We start from the raw sequence: 18,573 nt of genomic DNA, 5'->3' as shown, positions 1-18,573 counted from the left end.
CTGTATTACAAGACACCCCAGACTACACCTCTCTACCCTGTATGACAGACACCCCAGATTACACCTCTACCCTGTATTACAAGACACCCCAGACTACACCCCTCTACCCTGTATGACAAGATACCACAGACTACACCTCTCTACCCTGTATGACAAGACACTCCAGACTACACCTCTCCACCCTGTATGACAAGACACCCCAGACTACGTCTCTCTACCCTGTATGACAGAGACCCAGACTACACCTCTTTTTTTCCTTGTATGACAAGACAACCCAGACTACACCTCTAACTCGGCATAAAAGAGACCACAGACTAGAGACCACCTCTCTACCCTGCATGACAAAGGCCCAGATTACACCTCTACACTGTATGACAAGACACCCTAGACTACACCTTTCTACCCTGTATGACAGAGACCCCAGACTACACCTCTCGACCCTGTATGACAAGACACCCCAGACTACACCTCTCTACCCTGTATGACAAGACACCCCAGACTACACCTCTCTACCCTGTATGACAGAGACCCCAGGTTACACCTCTCTACCCTGTATAACAAGACACCCCAGACTACACCTCTCGACCCTGTATGACAAGACACCTTAGATTACACCTCTCTACCCTGTATGACAAGACACCCCAGACTACACCTCTCTACCCTGTATGACAAGACACCCCAGATTACACCTCTCTACCCTGTATGACAGAGATCCCAGATTACACCTCTCTACCCTGTATGACAGAGACCCCAGGTTACACCTCTCTACCCTGTATGACAGAGACCCCAGGTTACACCTCTCTACCCTGTATGACAGAGACCCCAGGTTACACCTCTCTACCCTGTATGACAGAGACCCCAGATTACACCTCTCTACCCTGTATGACAGAGACCCCAGATTACACCTCTCTACCCTGTATGACAGAGACCCCAGATTACACCTCTCTACCCTGTATGACAAGACACCCCAGTCTACACCTCCCTACCCTTTATTACAAGACACCCCAGATTACACCTCTCTACCCTGTATGACAGAGACCCCAGATTACACCTCTCTACCCTGTATGACAGAGACCCCAGATTACACCTCTCTACCCTGTATGACAGAGACCCCAGATTACACCTCTCTACCCTGTATGACAGAGACCCCAGGTTACACCTCTCTACCCTGTATGACAGAGACCCCAGGTTACACCTCTCTACCCTGTATGACAGAGACCCCAGATTACACCTCTCTACCCTGTATGACAGAGACCCCAGATTACACCTCTCTACCCTGTATGACAGAGACCCCAGATTACACCTCTCTACCCTGTATGACAGAGACCGCAGATTACACCTCTCTACCCTGTATGACAGAGACCCCAGATTACACCTCTCTACCCTGTATGACAGAGACCCCAGGTTACACCTCTCTACCCTGTATGACAGAGACCCCAGGTTACACCTCTCTACCCTGTATGACAGAGACCCCAGATTACACCTCTCTACCCTGTATGACAGAGACCCCAGACTACACCTCTCTACCCTGTATGACAGAGACCCCAGACTACACCTCTCTACCCTGTATGACAGAGACCCCAAACTATACCTCTCCATCCTGTATGACAAGACACTCCAGACTACACTTTTCTACCCTGTATGACAGAGACCCCAGATTACAGCTCTCTACCCTGTATGAAAGAGACCCCAGATTACACCTCTCTACCCTGTATGACAGAGACCCCAGATTACACCTCTCTACCCTGTATGACAGAGACCCCAGATTACACCTCTCTACCCTGTATGACAGAGACCCCAGGTTACACCTCTCTACCCTGTATGACAGAGACCCCAGGTTACACCTCTCTACCCTGTATGACAGAGACCCCAGATTACACCTCTCTACCCTGTATGGCAGAGACCCCAGATTACACCTCTCTACCCTGTATGACAGAGACCCCAGATTACACCTCTCTACCCTGTATGACAGAGACCCCAGATTACACCTCTCTACCCTGTATGACAGACACCCCAGACTACACCTCTCTACCCTGTATGACAGAGACCCCAGATTACACCTCTCTACCCTGTATGACAGAGACCCCAGACTACACCTCTCTACCCTGTATGACAGAGACCCCAGATTACACCTCTCTACCCTGTATGACAGAGACCCCAAACTATACCTCTCCATCCTGTATGACAAGACACTCCAGACTACACTTTTCTACCCTGTATGACAGAGACCCCAGATTACAGCTCTCTACCCTGTATGAAAGAGACCCCAGGTTACACCTCTCCACCCTGTATGACAGAAACCCCAGACTACACCTCTCTACCCTGCATGACAAAGACCCAGACTACACAGACCAGAAATTCTCTACATACATCCATGCACTACAATGAAGGAGCATCTTTGCAGTGCAATCCAAACTGTGTTTACGCAATTGTGATTGTACCAGCTGATTGTCATTGTTTATTCTCTCTGCAGGAGTGTGAAGGCCAGCCACATCCTCATCTCTGTGGACGGGAAAGTCTACCTGTCCGGTCTGCGCAGTATTCTTAGCATGATAAACCATGGGCAGCGGGTCAAAGTGGTTCATGACTTCCCCAAACATAGTTCCCAGGTCCTCCCCTGGCTGAGTCCAGAGCTGTTACAGCAGGTGAGAGGACTCTGCAGTACACAAAGCCAGGCACCTCTCAGGGGCGGAGCAGCAGCAAGGACTCAGTGTGAAGCAGACCTTCTGCACATGTATTTTTATTTGGGGTCAGAGATTCAGAAAATATCACAGAAGAGCTATACAGCAGTCAGGCAAATAAGGGAGTTGGGAATGGAAGTTTCCATATTCCTCTCAGTTTTCTTTAAAGGACAGCTGAAGTGATAAGTATAAGGAGGCTTCCATATTTATTTCCTTTTTAAACAATACCAGTTGCCTGGCAGGCCTGCTGATCTATTTGGCTGCAGTAGTGTCTGAATAACACCAGGATCAAGCATACAGCATGTACGCAATTTTTATGTTTATGTTCCAGCTACTCCTGTTGCATTTTTGCCTGAGGAAGCAGGCTTGAGACCCGCGAAACGCGTTGCAGTTGTCTTTGGAGTACTTACTAAATTTGATTAAATTTATTGCATTATACACAGCGGTTGTGTTTTCTGTGGGGGAGACGAGTCCACCCTCGCCACCCACATTTTAATTGGTTCTAATTGGTATCATTATTTTATTCTGTTGGCGCCTCTGTATCTTCTTCATACGTTGTGATCCACCTGGTGGATGGGTGTATACCCTTTTTTCTTCTACGGAGAGCAACTCTTTTAGCCTGAGTGGGGACAGGTCTAATTTCCCCATACGCATTGAGAGTGGTTGCCCGAGGCCGGCAACCCAGACTTGTGAGTATAATCGCATATATTATTATTATTTTTCCATTTATCCATCAATAATACACGATTGGGGGCTCTCGATTGTCTTTTTTTCTCCTTCTCTGCATACAGCTAACGTTGTCAGATCTGACAATGATGTCAGAAACACCTGATCTGTCGCATGCTTGTTCAGGGTCTAGGACAAAAAGTATTAGAGGCAGAGGATCAGTAGGATAGCCAGGCAACTGGCATTGCTTGAAGGAAATAAATATGGCAGCCTCCATATCCCTCTTGCTTCAGTTGTCCTTTAAAGAGGAACTTTGATCCAGGATATCCTTTTACAATCAGTAGGTGATGCGCCCTTTTCCTCGTGAAATCTTTACCTTTTCTCGAATAGATAGATCATCAGGGAAGTTTCTATGGCTGATATTGTGATGACACCCCTCCCACCGTGTGATGTCACTTTCATGGCCCTCACAATTTCCTCACTGTGAACCTCATTGCATTGTGGGAAATAATGGCTGTTTCCAACTGTCAAGCAAGCAGTCTCTCCCTCAAAGATGTTGCCACCTGTGATACATTTCAGAATGTAAATTGGGGAGAGGAAAGATTTTACAAGGGACAATCACTGAGTGAATCCTTTATAAGTGAATATTGTAAAACAGGTTTAAGACACTATAGAGTAGTGGGGGGCACCAGGTACAATGCGGCCACTACAGAACAGTGGGGTCACCAGAGACAATGGTGTCACTAGAGAGGAGGCTTGTACCACCATAGAATAGTGGGGTCACCAGAGACAATATAGAGTAGGCTTATAACACCATAGAGTAGGGTGCTCAGCAGAGACAATGGTGTCACTAGAGAGTAGGCTTGTACCACCATAGAATAGTGGGGTCACCAGAGACAATATAGAGTAGGCTTATAACACCATAGAGTAGGGTGCTCAGCAGAGACAATGGTGTCACTAGAGAGTAGGCTTGTACCACCATAGAGTAGTGGGGTCACCAGAGACAATGGTGTCACTATAGAGTAGGCTTGTACCACCATAGAATAGTGGGGTCACCAGAGACAATATAGAGTAGGCTTATAACACCATAGAGTAGGGTGCTCAGCAGAGACAATGGTGTCACTATAGAGTAGGCTTGTAGCACCATAGAGTAGTGGGGTCACCAGAGACAATATAGAGTAGGCTTATAACACCATAGAGTAGGGTGTTCAGGAGAGACAATGGTGTCACTAGAGAGTAGGCTTGTACCACCATAGAGTAGTGGGGTCACCAGAGACAATGGTGTCACTATAGAGTAGGCTTGTAGCACCATAGAGTAGTGGGGTCACCAGAGACAATATAGAGTAGGCTTATAACACCATAGAGTAGGGTGCTCAGGAGAGACAATGGTGTCACTAGAGAGTAGGCTTCTACCACCATAGAGTAGTGGGGTCACCAGAGACAATAGTGTCACTATAGAGTAGGCTTGTACCACCATAGAATAGTGGGGTCACCAGAGACAATATAGAGTAGGCTTATAACACCATAGAGTAGGGTGGTCACCAGAGACAATGATGTCACTAGAGAGTAGGCTTGTACCACCATAGAATAGTGGGGTCACCAGAGACAATATAGAGTAGGCTTATAACACCATAGAATAGTGGGGTCACCAGAGACAATATAGAGTAGGCTTATAACACCATAGAATAGTGGGGTCACCAGAGACAATATAGAGTAGGCTTATAACACCATAGAATAGTGGGGTCACCAGAGACAATATAGAGTAGGCTTATAACACCATAGAATAGTGGGGTCACCAGAGACAATATAGAGTAGGCTTATACCACCATAGAGTAGTGGGGTCACAATAAATAATGGTGTCACTATAGAGTAGGCATAAAACACCATAGAGTAGTGGGGTCACAATAAATAATGGTGTCACTATAGAGTAGGCATATAACACCATAGAGTAGTGGGAGCACCATAGACCATGGTGTCACTACCAGAGTAGGCTTATAACACCATAGAAGTGAGGTCATTAGACCTAGCATACTCACTATAAAGAAAGGCTTGTAACACCAAATTGTTCTGTCTCCAGGCACAAGGCCATCGCTACAGAACAGGCTGTTACATTCAGCAGTGAAAGGGCAAGAACAAGGTGAAGCTACTGCTTTAATATGCTTCTATTGTTTTTTTTATTACATTAACTTAAAGGAACACTGTAGGGAAGTCGGGGGACAATGAGTTGAACTTACCCCAGTAAGTCCCCCGCAGACATCCTGTGCCCGCCTAGCCACTCCCCAATGCTCCGGCCCCGCCTCTGGCTCACTTCTGGAATTTCAGACCGTGTCCTTGCTCCCGCTGTTGTCACCAGGAGCGTACTGTGCAGGCTCTGACCATACTGGGCCTGCGCAGTACGCTCCTGGTGACGTCAGCGGGAGCGAGGACAAGGCAACGCAGGTGCAGTAGTAATCAGACTTTAACCACTTGAGGACCACAGTCTTTCTACCCCTTAAGGACCGGCCACTTTTTTTCCATTCAGACCACTGCAGCTTTCACGGTTTATTGCTCGCTCATACAACCTACCACCTAAATGAATTTTGGCTCCTTTTCTTGTCACTAATAAAGCTTTCTTTTGGTGCTATTTGATTGCTCCTGCGATTTTTACTTTTTATTATATTCATCAAAAAAGACATGAATTTTGGCAAAAAAATGATTTTTTTAACTTTCTGTGCTGACAATTTTCAAATAAAGTAAAATTTCTGTATACATGCAGCGCGAAAAATGTGGACAAACATGTTTTTGATTAAAAAAAACCATTCAGTGTATATTTATTGGTTTGGGTAAAAGTTATAGCGTTTACAAACTATGGTGCAAAAAGTGAATTTTGCCATTTTCAAGCATCTATGACTTTTCTGACCCCCTGTCATGTTTCATGAGGGGCTAGAATTCCAGGATAGTATAAATACCCCCCAAATGACCCCATTTTGGAAAGAAGACATCCCAAAGTATTCACTGAGAGGCATAGTGAGTTCATAGAAGATATTATTTTTTGTCACAAGCAAGCGGAAAATGACACTTTGTGACAAAAAAAAAGAAAAAAAAAAGAATCCATTTCTTCTAACTTGCGACAAAAAAAAATGAAATCTGCCACGGACTCACCATGCCCCTCTCTGAATACCTTGAAGTGTCTACTTTCCAAAATGGGGTCATTTGTGGGGTGTGTTTACTGTCCTCGCATTTTGGGGGGTGCTAATTTGTAAGCACCCCTGTAAAGCCTAAAGGTGCTCATTGGACTTTGGGCCCCTTAGCGCAGTTAGGCTGCAAAAAAGTGCCACACATGTGGTATTGCCGTACTCAAGAGAAGTAGTAGAATGTGTTTTGGGGTGTATTTTTACACATACCCATGCTGGGTGGGAGAAATATCTCTGTAAATGACAATTTTTTCATTTTTTTTACACACAATTGTCCATTTACAGAGTTATTTCTCCCACCCAGCATGGGTATGTGTAAAAATACACCCCAAAACACATTGTTCTACTTCTCCCGAGTACGGCGATACCACATGTGTGGCACTTTTTTGCACCCTAACTGCGCTAAAGGGCCCAAAGTCCAATGAGTACCTTTAGGATTTCACAAGTCATTTTGCGGAATTTGATTTCCAGACTACTCCTCACGGTTTAGGGCCCCTAAAATGCCAGGGCAGTATAGGAACCCCACAAATGACCCCATTTTAGAAAGAAGACACCCCAAGGTATTCCGTTAGGAGTATGGTGAGTTCATAGAAGATTTTATTTTTTGTCAAAAGTTAGTGGAAAATGACACTTTGTGAAAAAAACAATAAAAATCAATTTTCCGCTAACTTTTGACAAAAAATAAAATCTTCTATGAACTCACCATACTCCTAACGGAATACCTTTGGGTGTCTTCTTTCTAGAATGGGGTCATTTGTGGGGTTACTATACTGCCCTGGCATTTTAGGGGCCCTAAACCGTGAGGAGTAGTCTTGAAACCAAATGTCGCAAAATGACCTGTGAAATCCTAAAGGTACTCATTGGACTTTGGGCCCCTTAGCGTACTTAGGGTGTAAAAAAGTGCCACACATGTGGTACCGCCGTACTCAGGAGAAGTAGTATAATGTGTTTTGGGGTGTATTTTTACACATACCCATGCTAAGTGGGAGAAATATCTCTGTAAATGACAATTGTTTGATTTGTTTTACACACAATTGACCATTTACATAGAAATTTCTCCCACCCAGCATGGGTATGTGTAAAAATACACCCCAAAACACATTATACTACTTTTCCTGAGTACGGCGGTACCACATGTGTGACACTTTTTTGCAGCCTAGGTGCGCTAAGGGGCCCAACGTCCTATTCACGGGTCATTTTGAGGCATTTGTTTTCTAGACTACTCCTCGCGGTTTAGGGCCCCTAAAATGCCAGGGCAGTATAGGAACCCCACAAGTGACCCCATTTTAGAAAGAAGACACCCCAAGGTATTCCGTTAGGTGTATGGCGAGTTCATAGAAGATTTTATTTTTTGTCACAAGTTAGTGAAAAATGACACTTTGTGAAAAAAACCCAATAAAAATCAATTTCCGCTAACTTTTGACAAAAAATAAAATCTTCTATGAACTCGTCATACACCTAACAGAATACCTTGGGGTGTCTTTTTTTCTAAAATGGGGTCACTTGTGGGGTTCCTATACCGCCCTGGCATTTTACGGGCCCAAAACCGTGAGTAGTCTGGAAACCAAATGTCTCAAAATGACTGTTCAGGGGTATAAGCATCTGCAAATTTTGATGACAGGTGGTCTATGAGGGGGCGAATTTTGTGGAACCGGTCATAAGCAGGGTGGCCTTTTAGATGACAGGTTGTATTGGGCCTGATCTGATGGATAGGAGTGCTAGGGGGGTGACAGGAGGTGATTGATGGGTGTCTCAGGGGGTGGTTAGAGGGGAAAATAGATGCAATCAATGCACTGGGGAGGTGATCGGAAGGGGGTCTGAGGGGGATCTGAGGGTTTGGCCGAGTGATCAGGAGCCCACACGGGGCAAATTAGGGCCTGATCTGTTGGGTAGGTGTGCTAGGGGGTGACAGGAGGTGATTGATGGGTGTCTCAAGGTGTGATTAGAGGGGGGAATAGATGCAAGCAATGCACTGGCGAGGTGATCAGGGCTGGGGTCTGAGGGCATTCTGAGGGTGTGGGCGGGTGATTGAGTGCCCTAGGGGCAGATAGGGGTCTAATCTGATAGGTAGCAGTGACAGGGGGTGATTGATGGGTAATTAGTGGGTGTTTAGGGTAGAGAACAGATGTGAACACTGCACTTGGGAGGTGATCGGACGTCGGATCTGCGGGCGATCTATTGGTGTGGGTGGGTGATCAGATTGCCCGCAAGGGGCAGGTTAGGGGCTGATTGATGGGTGGCAGTGACAGCGGGTGATTGATGGGTGGCAGTGACAGGGGGTGATTGATGGGTGATTGATAGGTGATTGACAGGTGATCAGTGGGTTATTACAGGGAAGGACAGATGTAAATAATGCCCTGGCGAATTGATAAGGGGGGGTCTGAGGGCAATCTGAGCGTGTAGGCGGGTGATTGGGTGCCCGCAAGGGGCAGATTAGGGTCTGATCTGATGGGTAACAGTGACAGGTGGTGATAGGGGGTGATTGATGGGTAATTAGTGGGTGTTTAGAGGAGAGAATAGATGGAAACACTGCGCTTGGGTGGTGATCTGATGTCGGATCTGCGGGCGATCTATTGGTGTGGGTGGGTGATCAGTTTGCCCGCAAGGGCGGGTTAGGGGCTGATTGTTGGGTGGCAGTGACAGGGGGTGATTGATGGGTGATAGGTGATTGGCAGGTGATTGACAGGTGATCAGTGGGTTATTACAGGGAAGGACAGATGTAATTAATGCACTGGTGAATTGATAAGGGGGTGGGGGTCTGAGGGCAATCTTGGCGTGTGGGCGGGTGATTGGGTGCCCGCAAGGGGCAGCTTAGGGTCTGATCTGATAGGTAACAGTGACAGGTGGTGATAGGGGGTGATTGATGGGTAATTAGTGGGTGTTTAGAGAAGATAACAGATGTAAACAATACATTTGGGAGGTAATCTGACGGCGGGTTTGCGGGCGATCTAATGGTGTGGGTGAGTGATCAGATTGCCCGCAAGGGGCAGGTTAGGGGCTGATTGATGGGTGGCAGTGACAGGGGGTGACAGGGGGTGATTGATGGGTGATAGGTGATTGGCAGGTGATTGACAGGTGATCAGTGGGTTATTACAGGGAAGAACAGATGTAATTAATGCACTGGCGAATTGATAAGGGGGGGTCAGAGGGCAATCTGAGCGTGTTGGCAGGTGATTGGGTGCCCGCAAGGGGCAGATTAGGGTCTGATCTGATAGGTAAAAGTGACAGGTGGTGATAGGGGGTGATTGATGGGTAATTAGTGGGTGTTTAGAGGAGAGAATAGATGTAAACAATGGATTTGGGAGGTGATCTGATGTCGGATCTGCGGGCGATCTATTGGTGTGGGTGGGTGATCAGATTGCCCGCAAGGGGCAGGTTAGGGGCTGATTGTTGGGTGGCAGTGACAGGGGGTGATTGATGGGTGATTGATGGGTGATTGACGGGTGATTGACAGGTTATCAGGGAAGATAGATGCATACAGTACACAGGGGGGGGGGGGTCTGGGGGGGGTCTGGGGAGAATCTGAGGGGTGGGGGGGTGATCAGGAGGGGGCAGGGGGCAGGGGGGGGATAAAAAAAAAATAGCGTTGACAGATAGTGACAGGGAGTGATTGATGGGTTATTAGGGGGGTGATTGGGTGCAAACAGGGGTCTGGGGGGTGGGCAGGGGGGGGTCTGAGGGGTGCTGTGGGCGATCAGTGGGCGGGGGGGGGGGCAGATCAGTGTGTTTGGGTGCAGACTAGGGTGGCTGCAGCCTGCCCTGGTGGTCCCTCGGACACTGGGATCACCAGGGCAGGAGGCAGCCTGTATAATACACTTTGTATACATTACAAAGTGTATTATACACTTTGTAGCGGCGATCGCGGGGTTAACATCCCGCCGGCGCTTCCGTATGGCCGGCGGGATGTTACGGCGGGTGGGCGGAGCCAGTTGCCGGGGGAAGCGCGCGTCATCAATGACGCGATCGCTCCCCCGGCATGCCTAAAGGACGCGCCGCCTGAAGGCGTATTGCGGTCCTTTAGGCGTCCACTTTGCCGCCGCCCATGGGCTGTGGGCGGTCGGCAAGTGGTTAAAGTCTGAAATTTCAGAAGTGAACCGGAGGCGGTGCCGGAGCATCAGTGAGCAGCTGCGTGGGCACCGGATGTCTGCGGGGGACCATTAGAAGCCCTGGGTAAGTTCAACTCCTATCCCGCCAACCCCCCTACAGTATTCCTTTAATCTTTACTAGTTCAGATTTTTAATATCCGTGCTTAATTTTTTATTTTATTTTATAGAACTTACAAGGATATGATGCCAAATCTGACATCTACAGTGTGGGGATTACAGCTTGTGAACTTGCTAATGGCCATGTGCCATTCAAAGACATGCCAGCCACACAGGTACGGGAACGTTGGGAACCAATCACTTTCATGTTACTGTATAGGCAACAAGGCTCAGAAACTCCAGGAGGTGCTCTGTACAGACCTTTGGTGTGTGCGTTAGCAGGAATTTTTATTTCAGAGACTTTGGACTACTTTACACTTTTGGCTGTGCAATGAGGTCCCCTGCCAGTTGGTGGCTCTACAGCCATTGCTCAACCAGATCCACTTACATTGCAAAATATCAATTTTACCTTCTTGCAGTTATACAGCTTTGTATGAGCAAGAAAGATCTCCCATCATGGCCGTATGGGTACGCATTAAAGCCTCGTTCACATATTTGAGGACTGTCTTCTGGCATTGGATGGGACTCGATTGCTCGGGCAACCCTGTGGGGTGGAGGCTGTACAGATGTGTCAGTAGCCTGAAGGCTAGCGATGCATTATGTGCGGGAAGGAGGAGCACATATGAGGAGTATCAGTAGATGGCGTGAGTGGAGAGAACACACACAGTGCTAAGCCTGTGCAGCTATGACGTAACACCAAGGATGCAGTGCAGCTACACCTGCTTGGTCTTTGGGTTTTTGAAGGGCCTCCAATTTAATACGAGGTAACTTTTTGTTTCAAATAGTTTCCCTTAAAATGGTGCTCAGAGATATAGCTTAATAGGGAAGCTGTGTAAAATGTGCAGTAGCTGAGGCATGAGGATCATCTTGACCAAATTAACTCGGGCCACCACTAAGAGGGATAACTTAGACCAAGCTCTGGAGCTCTCTCTAAACCTAATAACTGGAGTAATCATTTGTTCTTCATACTTACTAATATCTGGGGAGACATAAATGCCAGGATATTTAATGCTGGTGACACATTCCAGGGGGTAGTCACACAAAAAGGGGAGACCGCGGTCTTCAGTTGGCGCAGCCACATGCGTACATGGCTAAATATCTCAGCTGACCAAGTCCCACCTCATAGATTCACATTAATCCATGCTTTGCACTGATGAGGAGAAAATCTCTGAAATGGCTTTATGCATTATGGATAAGTATGGGTCTGTGAAATGAATACATCATGTAGGCACACACTGGATATGTGTCTGGCTTTCAGGAACACGATGTAATGATTTGTGTATTGAGCAGTGATGCATCATGGGATATCTTTCCTGTTCACCTCAAGCTGAATACTTGGAAATGCCTTCTGTTCTAATGGGGCAAAATAATGTTTGGCATAGATTACTTTAGTAAGAGGACTCGTTCATCCCTTTGGACCACTTATAGTGATTGTGAGAAACGCTGTATGCAGTGTCCATCAGCCTGTTCTGCTGCTATATGCCGGAATGCTGAATGCCTGGTGGTGTCTGGGAGCGAGTCAGATGATTTGTGTTTGTGCGTAGGAAAATATACCCTACCACAACCCAACACCTGCATGTTGAAATGATTGTAAAGGTGTTAACTATTCTGCTCCCTAACTGTCTGCGTGAACCCACTAGATGCTCCTGGAGAAGCTGAATGGTACAGTGCCCTGCCTGCTGGACACAGCAACCATCCCCGCCTCTGAGCTCACCATGAAGACCTCTCGTTCTGGGGCAGATTCTGGCATAGGGGAAGGGACTTCCTGTCGCCCATCTAATGGGGAAGCCAGCATGCACCCTTACAACCGCTCCTTCTCGCCTCACTTTCACAACTTGGTGGAGCAGTGTCTGCAGAGGAACCCGGACCTCCGGTGAGCAACAGACCCATTATACTCTGAACAGCTCCAGGAAAGCCAGTTTTGTGTTTAGTTTTTTTCTTCTTTGTAGGAACCCATTTACTGTAGTTATAAAGCGCCAATATATTCTGTAGAGCTGAACAATAGATAACTAGGGAGACAGACAAGGTACGAGATCACACAGCAAAGCATTTAAGTCTTAAGCCCCATCTACACGATACTATTCTTTGTGCGATTCGATTACCATTCTATTTACGATCCGATTCAATCCAACATGTCCGATCGGGATTCGATTCAATTCGATTTGCCATTGTTTTGCCATGGCAAATCGAATTGAATCGAATCCTGATCGGACATGTCGGATTTAATCGGATCGTAAATAGGATCGTATCGTGTAGATTGGGCATTAGTGTCCACATAGTTCCAGTCCAAGACGGTCCGCAAGAGGGTACCGGATGAAGGAATGCATGATCAAGTTAGATTGGGGGGGGGGTGTTAACGTACACAGTGTGTCCACCTCGGGCGATGCACTCCATTCACGTCCCACATCATGTTTCACGTCACTCCCATGCTTCCTTTTTCAACTTGGGGCAGCCTGATCTGATTTTGATTTTGAGTAGCTATGTACTCATAGCTACTCTGTACGATCACCACTAGGGCATTGATGCTTGGGAGGTGCATTTTGAGGGCTTGTTTGAAGGTGTTGAAGGATGGGGCAAGCCTGATGGATAGTGGGAGTTCCATAGAGTGGGGGCAGCTCTTGAGAAGTCCAGCAGTCTCGCATGGGAGTGGGAGATGCACGGGGCGGTCAGGCGCAGGTTATTGGAGGATTATATATAATGATCAGCCACAACATTAAAACTACCCGTTAACCTTGTGTAGATCCCCCTCGTGCTTCCTAAAACAACCCTGACCAACTGAGGCATGGACACCACAAGACTTTGGAAGGTGGCAGTAAAATGCTAGTCTTTTGTCTTGCAAACAAATTTATTGCAAATTGTATGCAGCTCTGGATTGGATCCGATGCACTTCCTGCTAAAATTAATTGGCCCCGCTCCAAACTGAAGTGACAAGTTAGTGACAAGTGGTATGTGGCATCATGTTCAGTAGCAGCAGGTCCTTCAAGTCATACATCCCACAGATGGTTTATTGGTCTGAGCTCTGGGGATCATGGTCCAGTTCTGATGCTCATTTATGGGACTGGGATCAGCATGAGTACCTGACTGCTCTGCACAGCCTCATATAGGGCAAGGTGAGTTGTACTGTTTGCATTACATTTTTCAGCAATTTGTGCTACACAAGCTGTAGGCTCAAGCTTGATAAACTAGCCTCCACTTGCCAAGAGGCAGTGTGGATATCTAGTAGGAGTGCAATTTGGTCCTAGGACAAAGGGGAAGTGACCTAAGTTAGCGCATATGCTTGACAGAACAAGTGAGTTTTCAGTGACCGTTTAAAGGTAACAAAGGTTGGCGAGTGACGGATGTGTTGTGGGAGGGCATTCCAGATGAGGGGTGAAGCGCGTGCAAAATCTTGCAAACGTGAATGTGAGAAGGTAATTCTAGAGGAGGACAACAGAAGCTCATGTGATGATCTGAGATTGTGATTGGGTTTGTATCTGGAAATTAGTGAGGAGATGTACAGGGGGGAGAGATTGTGGAGAGCTTTGTAGGTTAGGGTTAGGAGTTTAAACTGGATCCTCTGGTTAATTGGCAGCCAGTGAAGAGCTTGACAGAGAGGGTCAGCAGAGGAAGATCCAGAAGAAAGATGAACGAGACAAGCAGCTGAGTTCAGTACCCACTGGAGTGGGGCCAGTCTGTTAGTTGGCAGTCCACAAAGTAGTATACAATACAATACAATACAATAACATTTCTATAGCGCTTTTCTCCCATAGGACTCAAAGCGCTTAGGCTCTCTCAGATTCAGTAATTAGTAGGATGAAGTATTCACACAACAAAAGTTACATTTCTGCAAATGCCAGACTGAACAGGTGGGTTTTCAGTCTGGATTTAAACACGTCCAGGGATGGGGCTGTCCTGATCTGTTGAGGTAAAGAGTTCCAAAACGTAGGGGCAGCATGACAGAAGGCTCTGGGACCAAAAGTTTCTAAGTGGACTCTGGGTATGACTAGATTATTAGAACCTGTGGATCTGAGAATGCGGGGATTGCTACGCAGCTGTAACATATCTTTCATGTATCCAGGGCCTAGATTATTCAGGGATTTAAATGTCAGTAGGCCGATCTTGAATAGGACCCTCCATTCTATAGGTAGCCAGTGAAGGGAATGCAGGACTGGCGTTATGTGGCAGTGACGGGGTTGGTTGGTTAGCAGTCTGGCAGCAGTATTCTGTATCAGCTGTAGGCGGTACAAGGCCTTTTTTGGAAGGCCAGTGTAGAGAGCATTGCAGTAGTCCAGTTGGGATGTGATGAAGGCGTGGACTAAGGTTGGCAGATCTTCTGGGGGTATGAGGTGCTTGATTTTTGCAATGTTCTTCAGGTGAAAATAGGATGATTTCACCACAGCAGAGATTTGAGTTCTGAAGTTTAAATCCCCATCAATTATAACTCCCAGGCTACGCACATGATCAGAGCTGCGTAGATCCGTGCCTCCTATTCCCAGTGGTGAAGACTGCAAGTTCAGTTGCTTTGTTATCATGCTCTGCCCTCCAATCAGAAGGACTTCAGTTTTGTCTGCATTTAGTTTCAGCCAGTTGTCATTCATCCATTGCTGTAGTTCACGTAAGCAGGCGTTTATAGTTGGAGTTGGGTCTGTCACACCAGGCTTGAAGGAAAGATATAGTTGGGTGTCGTCTGCATAGCAGTGGTATGTCAGGCCATGTTTTTGGATTAGTTTTCCCAACGGTAGCATGTAAATCGTGAAAAGCAGGGGAGAGAGGATGTTACAATAGTCCAGACGAGATATTATAAGAGCATGAAACCTGTATTAACATGTATTAACATGCTCGAGCACTTGCTACTTAATTTATCCTTCCTATTGACACATATCATTGTAATGAGATAATCCATGCTATTCATGTCACCTGTCAGTGGTGTTAATGTTGTAACTAATTGGTGTATGTGTGCAAATGGTGATAAAGACATCAAAAAATATTGATGCAATTTTGAACCATTTACTGCATCCTAATTCATGAATCTTCTGTGTTTTACAGGCCCAGTGCTGGTACTTTGCTAAATCATTCCTTCTTCAAACAGGTAATGCTCACCCCTTGTTGGCTCTATAAAGGTGGCCATAGATCAGGCAACTTGGCGGCCGATCGACCATCCGATTCTATTATAATTGGAATCAGATGAAAATCGGTGCTGCCAAGTGCATGTCCGATCGCCAATGCGACCAATTTGGGGCCGTAATTGGTCGCATTAACCGGTTGGGCATGCTGAGAGTAGTAGGACCCAGTTGCTCGACCTGGTGCGCGGCGGTAAGACGTACAATATTGGGACGAGCAACGAACGTTGACAAAACCCCCGACGTTGTCCCCTGCCAATGTGCAATGGAACACTCCGGCCACCCAGTGCACTGTACATTACCAGGCCTTGGTGCTGCTTTTCCTCCGCTACCTCCGGCCTGGGTACTTCATTCATACACGTGGTTGCCAAGTAACGCTAACGCGTTACTCAGCAACCATGTGGGACGCGTGTATGGATGAAGGACTCAGCCCGGATGCAGCGGAGGACAAAGCAGCGGCCAAGAACGGGGGATACATTGCACATTAGGTGGATAGCATTGAGTCGTCACAAGGTCTATTCCAGATTGACTGCAGCATGAAATTGATCTGGAATCAGCCTGCGTTGTATGGGCAACAGACAGATCTCTCATCAGATCCGATTAGAGAGAGATTTGTCTCTTGGTTGAGTCTGCCCATCATCGCTAGATGTATGGCTGCCTTAACAGATGCTCAGTAGAGATTGGTCAGATCAGATACTGTGGCTTACACAATGGAATTTTTTTAAAGGAATACCTGAATCGATTGATGAAGAAACCTCAAACCTAAAAGGACCAGGGCAGAGAGGAGCTGCTGTACTATTTAAAGAGACACTGTAAACTCAAAAAGTTCCCCTGGGGGGTACTCACCTCGGTTGGGGGAAGCCTCAGGGTCCTAATGAGGTTTCCCACGCCGTCCTCTGTCCCTTGGGGGGTCTCGCTGCAGCCCCCCGAACAGCCGCCCAACAGACCCGACAGCCAGTTCTATATTTACCTTTCCAGGCTCCAGCGGGGGCGCTGTGGCGGCTTTCGGCTCCGAAGTAGATGGAAATACCCGATCTCAGTCGGGTCCACTCTACTGCGCAGCCGACGGCGATCGGGTATTTCCTCCTATTTCAGAGCCGAGAGCCGCCACAGCGCCTGCGCAGGAGCCGGGAAGGTAAATATTTACATCGCCGCTGTACGGAAGGCTGCAGCGAGACCTCCGAGGGACGGAGGACAGCGTAGAAAGCCTCATTGGGACCCTGAGACTTCCCCCTCCTGAGGTGTGAACCCCCTAGGGGAATTTTTGATGTTACAGATTCTCTTTAAGGATACCAGGAAAATGAAGTGTGATGTGATGTTATACTCACAAAAGTGGGTTACCACCAGGGATGCACGCTAAGGATTTGTAGGCCCGCCACAGCTCAGGACTAGAGTTGGGCGAACAGTTCGGCTGTGTTAGCCGAACTGTTCGGCTGCCCAAGATAAAAGTCTCCAAATGGTCTTTTTCGGGGATGGAAGTAGCAAGGAAACTACTACAAACCCTTGGCTAGGGTATGACATGTAATACTAAGTAGAATATGCCCCAAAACACTCACTGTGTCCTCAAGCCTACCCGAGCTGTCCCATACCTGTGAAACTACACATGACCGTTAGTGTAGTATGGTGCACAAGCAACACTTCTGAAGTACACGTGCTCTGAACACTCCCAGGCATGGCTGCTGTGGCTGAGCGAGTGTGCGGACCTATAGGGAGTGTAGAGTGGACTCGGCATGTGCCCATCCAGCTCTATTTGACTGGCTCCAGTCCGAACCACTAATGAGGTCAGCCAATACTAACAGTGGGTATTATTATTATTATTATTTAGTATTTATATAGCGCCGACATATTACGCAGCGCTGTACTATATATTTATATATATACACACGCACACACACTCTCTCTCTCTCTCTCTCTCTCTCTCTCTCTCTCCCACACCACACACACCACACACACCACACCACACACACCACACACACACACCACACACACACACCACACACACCACACACCACACACCACACACCACACACCACACACACACACACACACACACACACACACACACACACACACACACACACACACACACACACACACACACACACACACACACACACACACACACACACACACACACACACACTCTCTCTCTATAGTCTTGTCACTAACTGTCCCTCAAAGGAGCTCACAATCTAATCCCTACCATTGCCATATGTCTATATTATGTAGTGTAAGTACTGTAGTCTAGGGCCAATTTTAGGGGGAGCCAATTAACTTATCCATACGTTTTTTTGGAATGTGGGAGGAAACCGGAGTGCCCGGAGGAAACCCACGCAGACACAGAGACCATACAAACAAACTGCCCTGGCTGGGATTCGAACCAGGGACCTAGCGCTGCAAGGCGAGAGAGCTAACCACTACGCCACCGTGCTGCCATACTCCACATATTACCATGTGTAGTTTACAATGCAATTTGGTTGCTATGTAGTTCAACTAAATTAAGTCATTCAGAAACTATGTTAGTACCAGTGGTTGACATGCAGTGCACTTAAACTGTTTATATCCTGGACATGTAACATCTGACAGATGGTTACCACTCACTGCGGTGTACACGACTGGGACAGCACCATACCACTGCCAGCCTTAAACATCTAGCAGTTCCATGAGGGCAGTTGACAAGTTGTTAATCCACCACTGTCCACCTTTTGTGCAAACTAGGCCTCACTTCGAGACCTGATTTATGTAATATAAT

The 18,573-nt window shown here is 47.1% G+C and overlaps 1 protein-coding gene across 2 annotated transcripts in view; it reads left to right on the top strand.

The window, feature by feature from the left end:
• The window catches only part of STRADA (STE20 related adaptor alpha), a 64,023-nt gene that overhangs the window by 41,398 nt on the left and 4,052 nt on the right, over positions 1–18,573 (top strand). For both annotated transcript variants that reach the window (XM_068262852.1, XM_068262853.1), the window contains 4 exons: positions 2,474–2,645; positions 10,794–10,898; positions 12,363–12,595; positions 15,748–15,790. In XM_068262852.1, coding sequence (XP_068118953.1) covers positions 2,474–2,645; positions 10,794–10,898; positions 12,363–12,595; positions 15,748–15,790 — 553 coding nt within the window. The remainder of the gene's footprint in view (positions 1–2,473; positions 2,646–10,793; positions 10,899–12,362; positions 12,596–15,747; positions 15,791–18,573) is intronic.

This window comes from Hyperolius riggenbachi, chromosome 12 (assembly GCF_040937935.1).
Source record: "Hyperolius riggenbachi isolate aHypRig1 chromosome 12, aHypRig1.pri, whole genome shotgun sequence".
Lineage (NCBI taxonomy): Eukaryota > Metazoa > Chordata > Amphibia > Anura > Hyperoliidae > Hyperolius > Hyperolius riggenbachi.
Note: the sequence above shows the minus strand (reverse complement) of the source record. Positions and strands in the feature narration are given on the sequence as shown.